This window comes from Diceros bicornis, chromosome 23, assembly GCF_020826845.1.
Source record: "Diceros bicornis minor isolate mBicDic1 chromosome 23, mDicBic1.mat.cur, whole genome shotgun sequence".
In the NCBI taxonomy this organism is placed as follows: domain Eukaryota; kingdom Metazoa; phylum Chordata; class Mammalia; order Perissodactyla; family Rhinocerotidae; genus Diceros; species Diceros bicornis.
Window position 1 is genome coordinate 37,885,884 of NC_080762.1, and position 12,631 is coordinate 37,898,514.

General features: G+C 34.8%; 1 protein-coding gene across 1 annotated transcript in view; it reads right to left on the reverse strand.

Annotated features, from left to right (window-relative positions):
• Positions 1-12,631, reverse strand: part of MANEA (mannosidase endo-alpha) — a 54,105-nt gene that overhangs the window by 17,723 nt on the left and 23,751 nt on the right. Inside the window, exon 3 of the mRNA XM_058566613.1 lies at positions 8,087-8,196. Coding sequence (XP_058422596.1) covers positions 8,087-8,196 — 110 coding nt within the window. The remainder of the gene's footprint in view (positions 1-8,086; positions 8,197-12,631) is intronic.

Sequence of the window (12,631 nt, forward strand, 5' to 3'; positions counted from 1 at the left end):
TTAAGATTAACACTACTACCTACAACATGACCAATTTTTTAAAAGTATCCTTGGCTTTTAAAAACAATGCTTCTTCTCTCAGCATTCAGTATAAAATTTTTCTTTGTAGTGCTATTTAAATCCTTTTAATAATCAGTTCTATTTTTCTCCATTGTTCATTAATTTCTGAAAGAAATAAAATCTTATATTGTGAGAAATCTTCCCTCATTTGTACCACACCTTAATATCTGGGTACAATATACTTGGTCTGACAGTTGTCTTCAGACTTTCATCTGCATTTTATATGTACATAGGTGTGTGTGGAGTGTGTGTGTGTGTGTGTGTGTGTGTGTGTGTGTGTATGAACATGTGTTAAGGTTTAAATGAAAATCGGATTTTGACAAGTTTTTGAGCAGCAGTTTGTTTTCTAACTACATTATAAATACTTACATTCACATAGTTAATGACACTTACTTTTAATACATCTTTGACATCTATGATATTTAGACATGTAAATCTAATTACTATATTATATTCATAAAAGAATTTCAATCCTCTTTTCTGCTAAAATAAACAAGTAGATGAATGTAAAACATGTATAGAAAAATAGTAAGGGATCTTTAATAAGCTATAATCTAGACAAGATTTGGAACTCATATGATAGAAATTTAATGAAAAAATATAATATTATTAAAAAAAGATTCTAAGTCATTTTCACATGAAGTTTTTAATTAAAATGACTACTCCAAAAACTGTAATTATCATCTTCATGTCCAAAAGAATTAACTCATTAGTAGCTTGATAAAATAAAATACTTTCAGAGGTTCCAGTTCAAGATATGACATAAGAGGATCCTTAACTCACCTCTTCCCATGGACACATCAAATCTACAACTACATATGGGACAATTTCCTCTGAAAGAAATTGGCAAACCAGCTGAGTGACTCCCATACATTGGGCAAACAAGAAAAACCCATGTTGAAATGTATAGGAGAGGCTAAGATACAATCTAACCATAAACTCCACTCCCAGCACGGTGACCCACAATCAGGAGAGAACCCACAACTCTGAGCTTCTCCCTGAGGAGTGAAGGATTTGAACCCTCAATCTGGCACCCCAATTTTTAAGACCTGCACTTGACACATAAGCCCCCAAAACATTTAGCTTTGAAAGCCAACAAGGCTTGTGTCCACGAGACCCACAAGGCTATAGCAAAGAGAAACGGTTCTTAAAGGGCCCGTGAGGACTCACCGTGGCTACAAGCTACGGCCCAGTGTAAAGGCAGCTGACTGAAACACCCGGTCTTTCTCTGAAAGAGACCTAAATGTTCATCTTAGAGCTTTGGCCTGAGGCGCAGACATCTAATTTAACACATGTCTAGAGGCTTACTGAATACTCTCAAAAGACAGAGGTGGCTGGTGGGCACCATCTTTGTGTTCTCCCTTGGCCTCACTCCAGGTGGCTGCTATCTCCTGGAAAAGAGCTTGTGTACATGTCTGGTGCCCCAGTTTTGGTGTCTGCCACCCAGGGGATACTCCTTGATCACCTGGCTCTAGTGGCGAGAGTGGTTTACATTTGCAGGTCCCACACGACTGTACAAACAGAGCAGGAGTTCTTAATTGGCAACCACCCACAGGGCAAAGTAGAGAGGCAACAGACTGAGGCGCCCAGTCTTTCTGTGAAAGAGGCCTATTAGCCTATCTTCATAGCTGCGACCTGAGGGGCAGGCTTCAAATTAAACACACGTTTAGGGGCCAAGTGCAAGAGATCAGGGAGGACAGTGGGTGCCAACTTTGCACATTCCCTCTAACCACCCCCAGATCGTTCATATCTCTGAGCAAGGAGCTTGTGCAAAAACGTTTGGCATGCCGGCTTTTGTGGCTGCCGCCCAGAGGAAATGTGCCTTGACAGCCTGGCTCTGGTGGCTAGCAGGGCTTGTATTCATGGGTTCAATAGGATGAGAGCAAAGGAAGAAACAATTCTTAACTGACTATCTCGCAGGGCTCAGTACAGAGGAAACAAACAGGAATGCCCATCTCTCAGGCTTCCACTGAAAGAGATATATTTGCCTAACTTAAAGTCTGGCTGCTAAAGTCTGGCTTCCAATCAGCCTGAAATCCTCCCATTTAGTACACTGACAGGTCTTTGGAAGCCCTCAACCACTGGGAACCACCAAGAACAAAGTAGGCTGCTTGAACAATCACAAGGTTTGAGAGACAACCAAAAGCTAGGACAGGGTTAAACAAGCAGTTTTACCTCCTGCACAATGCAACTCCTTCAAGACTAGAAGAAGTGGTTGTTTCATCTAATGCATAGAAACCAACACAAATAGTCATGGAAAATGAAGAAATAAAGGAATATGTTCCAAACAAAAGAACAAGATAAAAACCTCAAAAAAAAAGACCTTAATGAAACGGAGATAAGTGATTTACCTGATGAAGATTTCAAAATAAGCATAATAAAGACACTCACCAAGGTCAGGAGAACAACGCATGAACAAAGAGAGAATTTCAATAAACAGATATAAAATATAAGAAAGTACCAAACAGAAATAATGGAGTTGAAAAATAAAATAACTGCACTGAAAAATATAAAGGACAAGTTTAACAACAGATTAGAAGCAGCAGAAGAAAGGCACATTGAACTTGAAGACAGAGCAATGGAACTCATCCAGTCAGAGCAGCAAAAAGAAAAAGGAATAAAGAAGAGTGAAGATAGCGTGAGGGGCTTGTGGGACATCAAGAGGACGTTACAGGGGTTCCAGAATGAGAAATACAAAAGAGAGAAAGGGACAGAAAACTTATCTGAAGAAATAACGTTTAAAAACTTCTCTAATCTGGGGAAGGAAAAAGACATCCAGATCCAGGAAGCCCAGAGAGTTCCAAATAAGATGTACCAAAAGAGACCCACACCAAGATACATTATAAATAAACTGTCAAAAGTTACAGACAAGGAAAGATTCTTTAAACATGCAAGAGAGAAAAGGAATCCCCATAAGACCATCAATAGATTTTTCAGCAGAAACATTGTAGGCCAAAAGCAAGTGGCATGATTATTAAAGTGCTGAAAGAATAAAACTGCCAACCAAGAATCTCTACTCAGCAAAGTTATCCTTCAGAATTGAAGGAGATATAAAGAGTTCTCCAGAAAAGTAAAAGCTAGAGGAGTTCATTACCAATAGACTAGCTTTACAAGAAATGTTAAAGGGACTTCTTTAGCTTAAATAAGAGAACAGTAATTAGTAACAAGAAAACACATAGAAGTATAACTCTCACTAGTAAAGTAAATACATAGTAAAATTCAAAAAAATCTAATGTAAAGGTTATAGATTAATCACTTATAAAGCTAGTATGAAGCTTAAAAGACAAAGTCAAAATAACTATAACTACAATAACTTGTTAATGAAGACACAAGATAAAAAGATATAAATGGTGATGTCAAAAACAATATGGATGGGGCCAGCCTGGTGGCGCAGCAGTTAAGTTCGCGCATTCTGCTTCAGCGGCCCAGAGTTCGCAGGTTTGGATCCCGGGCACGGACCAACACACTGCTTGTGAAGCCATGCTGTGGCGGCATCCCATATAAAGTAGAGGAAGAGGGGCATGGATGTTAGCCCAGGGCCAATCTTCCTCAGCTAAAAGAGGAGGATTGGCAACGCATGTTAGCTCAGGGCTAATCTTCCTCACAAAAAAACCCCCAAAAAAGAAAATCATAAAATGAGGAGGTAAAAATGTAGAGCTTCAGAATGTATCCAAATTTAATTTGTTATCCACTTAAAATAGACTATTATAAATATAAATTGTTTTACATAAGCCTCTTGGTAACAACAAAGCAAAAACTTATAGTAGATACACAAAGATAAAAAGAAAGGAACCTAAGCCCACTACCACCAAAAATCACAAATCACAAAGGAAGAGAGCAAAAGAAGGGGATAAAGTTATTATAAAACAATTAACAAAATGGTGATAACTCCATACCAATCAACAATTTCTTTAAGTGTAAATGGAGTAAATTCTACAAGAAAACAGACAAAAGAAGCTCCATGGATAAAAAATCAAGGCCAATCTATATGCTAACTACAAGAGTCTCACTTCAGATGTAAGAACACACATAGTCTGAAAGTTAAGGGATGAAAAAACATATTCCATGCAAATGGATGCCAAAAAATAGCTGAGGTAGTTATATCAGACAAAATAGACTTTAAAACAAAGGCTATAATAAGAGACAAAGAAGGGCATTACATAACAATAAAGGGGTCAATCCAATAAGAGGATATAATATTTGTAAATATGCACCCAACATAGGAACACCTAAATATATAAAGCAAATATTAACAAACCTAAAGAGAGAAATAGACAATAATACAATAATAGTAGGGGATTTTAATACTCCACTTACATCAATGAATAGATCATCCAGACAGAAAATCCATAGGGAAACATCGGCCCTAAACGACACGTTAGTCCAGATGCACTTAACAGACATATACAGAAAATTCCATCCAAAAGCAATAGAATAAAGAGCACATGGAACATTCTTCAGAACAGATCATATGTTAGGCCACAAAACAAGTCAATAAATTAAAGATGACTAAAATCATATCAGACATCTTTTTGGACCACAGCAGTATGAAACTAGAAATCAATTACAAGAAGAAAACTGGAAAATTCACAAATATGTGGAGATTAAACAACACGCTACTGAACAACCCATAGTCAAATTAATAATAAAAAGAGAAATAAAAAAATAGGAGACAAATGAAAATGGCAATATAACACCAAAACTACGGGATGCAGCAGAAACAGTTCTAAGAGGGAAGATCATAGTGATAAACGCCTAAATTAAGAAAAAAGAAAGATCTCAAATAAACAACTTAACTTTAAACCTCAAGAAACTAGAAAAAAAAACAAACAAACAAATCCATTAGCAGAAGAAAGAAAATTACAAAGATTAGAATGGAAACAAAGAAACTAAAAACAGAATAAAAAAGATCAATGAAACTAAGTGGTAGATTTTTGAAAAGATAAACAAAATAGACAAAACTTTAGCTAGACTCACCAAGAAAAGAAGAGAGAGCACTCAAATAAAGAATGTCAGAAATGAAAGAGGAGTCATAACAACTGATACTACAGAAATACAAAGGACATAAGAGACTACTATGAACAGTTTTATATGCCAAAAAATTGGACAACCTAGAAGAAATGGATAAATTCCTGGAAATACACACTCTACCAAGACTGAATCATGAAAAAATTAGAAAATCTGAACAGACTGATTACTACTAAGGAGATTAAATTGGTAATCAAAAACCTCCCAACAAACTTCCGGGACTATATGGCTTCATTGGTGAAATCTACCAAACCTTTAAAGAACAGTTAATACCAACCCATCTCACACTCTTCCAAAAAATAGACTGTGAGACTACATTCAAACTCATTTTATGAGGTCAGCATTATCCAGTACCAAAATCAGACAATAACACTACAAGAAAAGAAAATTATAGGCCAATATTGCTGATGAACATAGATGCAAAAATCCTCAACAAAATATTAGCAAACCGAATTCAACAACACATTAAAAGGATCATACATCAGGATCAAGCAGGATTTATTCCAGGGATGCAAGGATGGTTTAATATCTTCAAATCAATCAATGTGACACACAACATTAACAAAATGAAGGACAAAAATCATACAATAATCTCAATAGATACAGAAAAACATCTATCTATGATAAAAACTCTCAGCAAAGTGGGTATAGAGGGAACATATGTCAACATAATAAAAGCCATATATGACAAGCCCCTAGCTATATCATACTCAACAGAGAAAAGCTGAATGTTTTTCCTCTAAGATCAGAAACAACACAAGGATGCCCACTCTCAACACTTTTATATAACATAGTATTGGAACTCCTAACCAGAGCACTAATGCAAGAAAAAGAAATGAACGGCATTCCAAACAGAAAGGAAGAAGAAAAACTATCTCTCTTTGCAGACGACATGATATGACATATAGAAAACTCTCAAGACTTCATCAAAAAACTGTTACAACTAATAAATGAATTCAGTAAAGTCGCATGATACAAAATCAATATACAAAAATCAGGTGGCCTTCTATTCACTAATAATGAATTATCAGAAAGAGAAATTAAGGATATAATACCATTTACAATTGCATCAAAAATAATAAAATACCTAGGAATAAATTTAACCAAGGAGGTGAAAGATCGATACACTGAAAACTATGAGACATTAATGAAATAAATTGAAGACATAAATAAATGGAACGATATTCTGTGCTCATGGATTGGAAGAATCAATATTGTTAAAATGTCCATACCACCCAAAGCAATGTATAGATTCAATGAAACAGAAATAGATTTAGATGTAGAACAGAAATAGAAACAGAAACAGATTCAATAAAATTTAAATAGAACAAACAATCCTAAAATTTGTATGAAACCACAAAAGACTGTGAATAGCCAAAGTAATCTTGAGAAAGAAGAATAAAGCTGGATACATCATGTTCCCTGATTTCAAACTATATTACAAAGCTATAGTAATCAAAACAGTATGGTACTGGCATAAAAACAGACACATAGACCAATGGAACAGAAAAGAGAACCCAGAAATAAACCCATGCATATATGGTCAATTAAGCTATAACAATGGAGCCAAGAATATACAATGGGGAAAGGAGAGTCTCTTCAATAAATGGTGTGGGAAAAAACTGGACAGCCACACAAAAAAGAATGAAACTAAAGCACTATCTTACAGAGTATACAAAATAAACTCAAAATGGATTAAAGTCTTAAACATAAGACCTGAAACCATAAAATTCCTAGAAGAAAACAGAGGCAGTAAAGCTCCTCGACATCGGTCTTGGTGATGATTTTTTGTATTTGACACCAAAAGCAAAGGCAAAAAAAGCAAAAATAAACAAGTTTGACTACATCAAACTAAAAAGCTTCTGCGCAGCAAAGGACACCACCAACAAAATGAAAAGGCAACCGACTGAATGGGAGAAAATATTTGCAAATCATGTATCTGATAAGGGATTAATATCCAGAATATTTAAAGAACTCATACAACTCAATAGCTAAAAAACAAACAATCCAATTAAAAAATGGGCAGAGGTTCTGAATAGACATTTTCCCTAAGAAGACATCCAGATGGCCAACAGGCACATGAGAAGGTGCTCCAATCAAAGAAGGTGCAAATCAAAACCACAATGAGGTATCATTTTACATTTGTTAGAATGGCTATTATCAAAAAGACAAGAAATAAGTGTTGGCAAGGATGTGACAAAAAGGGAACCTTTGTGCACTGTTGGTAAGAATATAAATTGATGCAGCCACTATGGGAAACAGTATAGAAGTTCTTAAAAAAATTAAAAACAGAACTACCATATGATCCACCAATTCCATTTCTGGGTATTTATCCAAAGCAATCCAAAACACTAACTCAATAAGATATAAGATGCTCACTGCATCATTACTTATAATAGCCAAGAAATGGAAACAAGCTAAGTGTCCATTAATGGATGAATGGATAAAGAAAATAATTGTATACACATATATACAATGGAATATTATTAAGCCATAAAAAAAGAAGGAAATCCGATTTGCTACAATATGAATGGACCTTACAGGCATTATGCTAAGTGAAATAAGTCTGCCAGAGCAAGACAAATATCGTATGATCTCACTTACATGTGGAATCTTAAAAACAAATAAACAACTCATAGTTACACAGAACAGATTTCTGGTTACCTGAGGCAGTGGGTAGGTGAAATGGGTAAAGATGGTTAAAAGGTAAAATTTCCAGTTACAAAATAAATAAGTCCTAGGGATGTAATCTACAGCATGGTGACTATAGTTAATAATACTGTATTGTATATTTGAAAGTTGCTAAGAAAACAGATCTTAAAAATTCTCATTACAAGAAAAAATAATTTGTAACTATGTGTGGTGATGGTTGTTAACTAGACTTACTGTGATGATCATTTCACAATATATACATATATTGAATCATTATGGTGAATACCTGAAGCTAATATAATGTTATATGTCAATTATATCTCAACAAAAAAATAAAATAAAATACCTTCAGATTATATTTATGAGCTTTATCCAAAATAGTTGGTACCAAGTCATCAGTAGGTTCTCCATTCTCATCATTTGAATCAGGTGGGTACCAAGACAGGGCTAGTACACCTAATAGAGAAGACCAAAAAGAAAAAAATAAAATAAACACAGGAACAGGAGTGGCTGCAGGTACTCTAAAAAGAAAAAGGCAGAATAAAGACCAAATTGTTAACAATAAAAAAGAAAGATATTCTCACATAACGTTTTTTACTTACTTTACTTAGATACTACCTATGGTTATTTGATTACTTTGTATAGTCAATATTTATGAACTCTTTATCAGGCATCAGTATCTTTTAATTAATTAATAGGTTTTTCTTTCTAGAATAAGTTTTAGGTTTACAGAAAAACTGCACAGAAAGTACAGAATTCCCACATACTCTCCTCCTACCCACCACCCATCAGTCACACATACAGTTTCTGTTATTATTAATATCTTTCATTAGTGTGGTACATTTGTTACAACTGATCAACCAACATTGATACATTATTATTAACTAAAATCCATAGTTTACAATAGGGTTCACTCAGTGTTGTACAGTTCTATGGCTTTTGACAAATGCATAATGTCATGTGCCCACCATTACAGTATCATAGAATACTTCTACTGCCCTCAAAATCCTCTGTGTTCCACTTATTCATCTCTCCTCCCTCTCCCCATGAAGCCCCCAGACAATAACTGATCTCTTTCCTATCTCTATAGTCTTGCCTCTTCTGTAATATCATATAGGTGGAATCATACTGTAACTTTTTCAGACTGTCTTCTTACACTTAATATGTATTTAAGGTTCATATATGTCTTTTTATGGCTTGATAGCTCATTCTTTTTATTGCTGCATATTATCCCATTCTATGGATATACCACAGTTTGTTTATCCATTCACTTATTGAAGGACATCTTGGTTGCTTCCAATTTTTGACAATTATGAATAACTGCTATAAACATTCATATGTAGATTTTTGTGAGGAGCAATATCTTTTAACAGAAGATTCAAGAAATTGAAAAAAAATTACATTTTCTCCCTGTAGTACCTACTAACTTTTGAACTGATAAATTACAAAAAAAAGTTTTAGAAACATAATCCTGCAAAGAAATCACTAACTGGAGAGAGAATATGTGAAATTAACTAATTCAAAGCCTCATTACACATATAAAGAAATAAGGGGCCATTAGAAAGATGGTACTAATTTCTAAATCAATCACCAGAATCTTTAAGGCAGGGAAAGAAATACAGTGGTACCCAAAGAGAAGCATGTGGAAATACAGGAAATGCAAGGTTAGAAACTAGCAGAGAACTAAATTGTAAGACAAACTTTGTGGTAGCCATTCCACGTACAAACAGAGCAATCCAAAACAGAACTTTCATTAAATAGAAAAAAGATATCTATGTCCCCTATCCACTCCGAAAATAAGAATAGAAACAAGAACACAAGAGGCAGAAAGAAGAATCTATAGTACATGGGACTGCAGGTAAGCTTCTGGCCAGCCAAGAAGGGAGTCATATAGAGAGAAAAATGTAGGTAAGAAAAGTGTCTGGAGACATTGATCAAGTATTCATGCTGCCTACTAGCCCAGCTTATAGGAAGAACACCATCAATGAAGAGAAGAATGACAATAAAAATTTTCTCAACATGGGACCTATGAAAAAATCCTGCAAAAAAAAATGAATAGGAAAAAAAGGACATGAGAAAAAGTAGTAAAGGAGAAAGACACAAAAGACAGATGCCATAAAACCCAGGAAAATTATGAGCATAGTATTCGTCCATGAAATTAAAAACAAAACAAGATGCCTGTTTCTAATAATAGTAGATTAGGTTAATTAGACCAACATTTCCAATGAAAACAAATTACTAAATAAAATACGGAGAACAAAAACTTCTTAAAACCAAAAAACTAAAGAGAGTAAGGAATTACCTGTCCAAACTAAAGTGACAATGTGAAGGCAGAGAAGTAAGTGAGCAAGGAAGCTGGTCTGCTGGAAACATAACTGGCAGAAGTAAACCTGCCCTCAAAGACAATGGATTAAATCCCAGGTTGACAACGCTTGGGAAGTCCTCTAGCTTTAAATTTAATTTAAAGCAGCTAGTATTTTCTACTGTATTGAACAGAACAGATATAGAACATTTACATTATCATAGAAAGTTCTATCACACAGCATTGCTAGATTATTCTGATTCTTTTAAAACCCTAACCAACTCATTTTTGTCTAGTGATTTCTCTTCCTCCCTATCCTTTCTGAACGTGTCCTCTAAAGCTTAGGGAGAATGTTCTTTGTTCTTTCTTATCCTGTTATTGTGTTTCAGCTTCTTTATTGTATCAATTATCACTTCCATATGTCTAATTCTATCCACATACTATGCTCCACAGTTCAATTTATCTTTGTAAAGTATCTATTGGACTGTGTCACTCATGAACTCTGAATAAGTACTGGCCTGGGAACCAAGCCAATGATGGACCCACTCCTGAGGAGGGCTGGACCATTTACAACGGTAATGAATCCTTCACAGTAACCAGAAAAGTTTCCCTAAAATACATCAACCAAGTATCATTCGTAAGTAAGATCTATTACTGTGTATTTCTACCATTCCAATCCCTTAGTGAAAAGGGATACTCTTTGAAGTCCATTCTTAGAATATTAGCATATAAATGTAGATCATATCATATTGATGTCATCCCTCCATAACACTTATCACAGGACCTTCAATATAACTGATACCTAATAATTTTTTGGTTAAGTTCAATGATGCATCTAAACAGGATAACAGTTAAGAACACAAGATACGAAATCAGATAGACCAGAGGAATCAAGTCCCAATTCTGTCATTTGATAGGTGTTGATCTTTAGGTAAGTTATTTTACTTAACTTTCCACACCTGTAAAATGGGGTAAGTTCAGTTCATAACTTAAAAGTCTGTTTTAAAAAGTATAAATGAGAAAATATATTACAGAGAGTAAGACCTCCTCCAAAAGTGACCACAAAAAAACATTTAATAACAAAAAAACACTAAAATGGTAAATAAATTTGGATACCTTTAACTCCAAAGCTTGTGATAGCTTCTTTTATATATAGGAACCTTACTTAGTGCTTCTTTCAAACATCTCAAGCATTCTTTGAAACTAAAGATTTAGCAGAAAGAAAGGCAAGCTCATTTCCAGACATAAACACTATTATCACCAAACAGAATGACATACTTTCAACAAAAACTAAAAGACATAAAAATGCAAGAAAAATAACACATTGACAAGAGACAAAGCAATCAATAGAACCAGACTCACTCAAGAAACAGATGCTGAAATCATTAAACAGGAAATTTAAAATTACTATGATTAAAATGTTAAAAGATCTAATGGGAAAGATAGTCAACATGTAAGATTAGCGGGAAATATCAGCAGAGAGATGAAAACTATAAGAATCAAACAGAAATGAAAAAAAACATTAAAAGAGAAGAAGAATGACTTCAACAGACTAATAAACAGATTCAACAGAGCTGAGGAAAGAGTCAGGTAACTTCAGGCAAGTCATAAGAAATAACCATAACTGAAATATAATGAAAAAAAAAGATTGGGGTAAAACACACAAAACACATCCAATAGCTCTGAGATAAATATCAAAGTTCTAACATACATGAACAATTGTACGCCAACAAACTACATAGCCTAGATAAAATGGACAAATTCCTAGAAGCCAAAAACCTACCAAGACTCAATCATGAAGAAATAAACAATCTGAATAGATTTATAACTAGAAAGGAAATCAAATCAGTAATCAAAAATCTCTTGACAAAGAAAAGTCCTGGACTTGATGGCTTCACAGTGAATTCTATCACATATTTAAAGAAGAATTGACCCAATCCTTCTCAAACTGTTCCTAACAACTGAAGAGGAGGGGGCCGGCCTGGTAGCATAGTGGTTAAGTTTGCATGCTCCACTTCAGTGGCCCGGGGCTCACAAGTTGGGATCCTGGGTGCGAACCAATGCACTGCTTGTCAAGCCATGCTGTGGCGATGTCCCATATAAAGTAGAGGAAGATGGGCATGGATGTTAGCCCAGGGCCAATCTTCCTCAGCAAAAAGAGGAGGATTGACAACAGATGTTAGCCCAGGGCTAATCTTCCTCACACAAAAAAAAAAAATTGAAGAGGAGGACACTTCCTAACTCATTCTATGAGGTCAACATTACCTTAATACCAAACCCAGACAAAGACACTAAAGAAAACTACAGACCACTATCTCTTATGAATATCGATGCAAAAATCCTCCAAAAGATATTAGCAAACCAAATTCAGCACAATATTAAAAGAATTACACACCACAATTAAGTGGGATTTATTCCTGGAATGCAATCACAGTGCAACATATGAAAATCAATCAATGTAACAAACCACATTAACAGAATGAAGGGGAAAAAAACAAATGATCATCTGAATCGATGCAGAAAAAGCATCTGACAAGATTCAACACTCTTTCATGATAAAAACACTCAAAAAACTAGGAACAGAAGGAA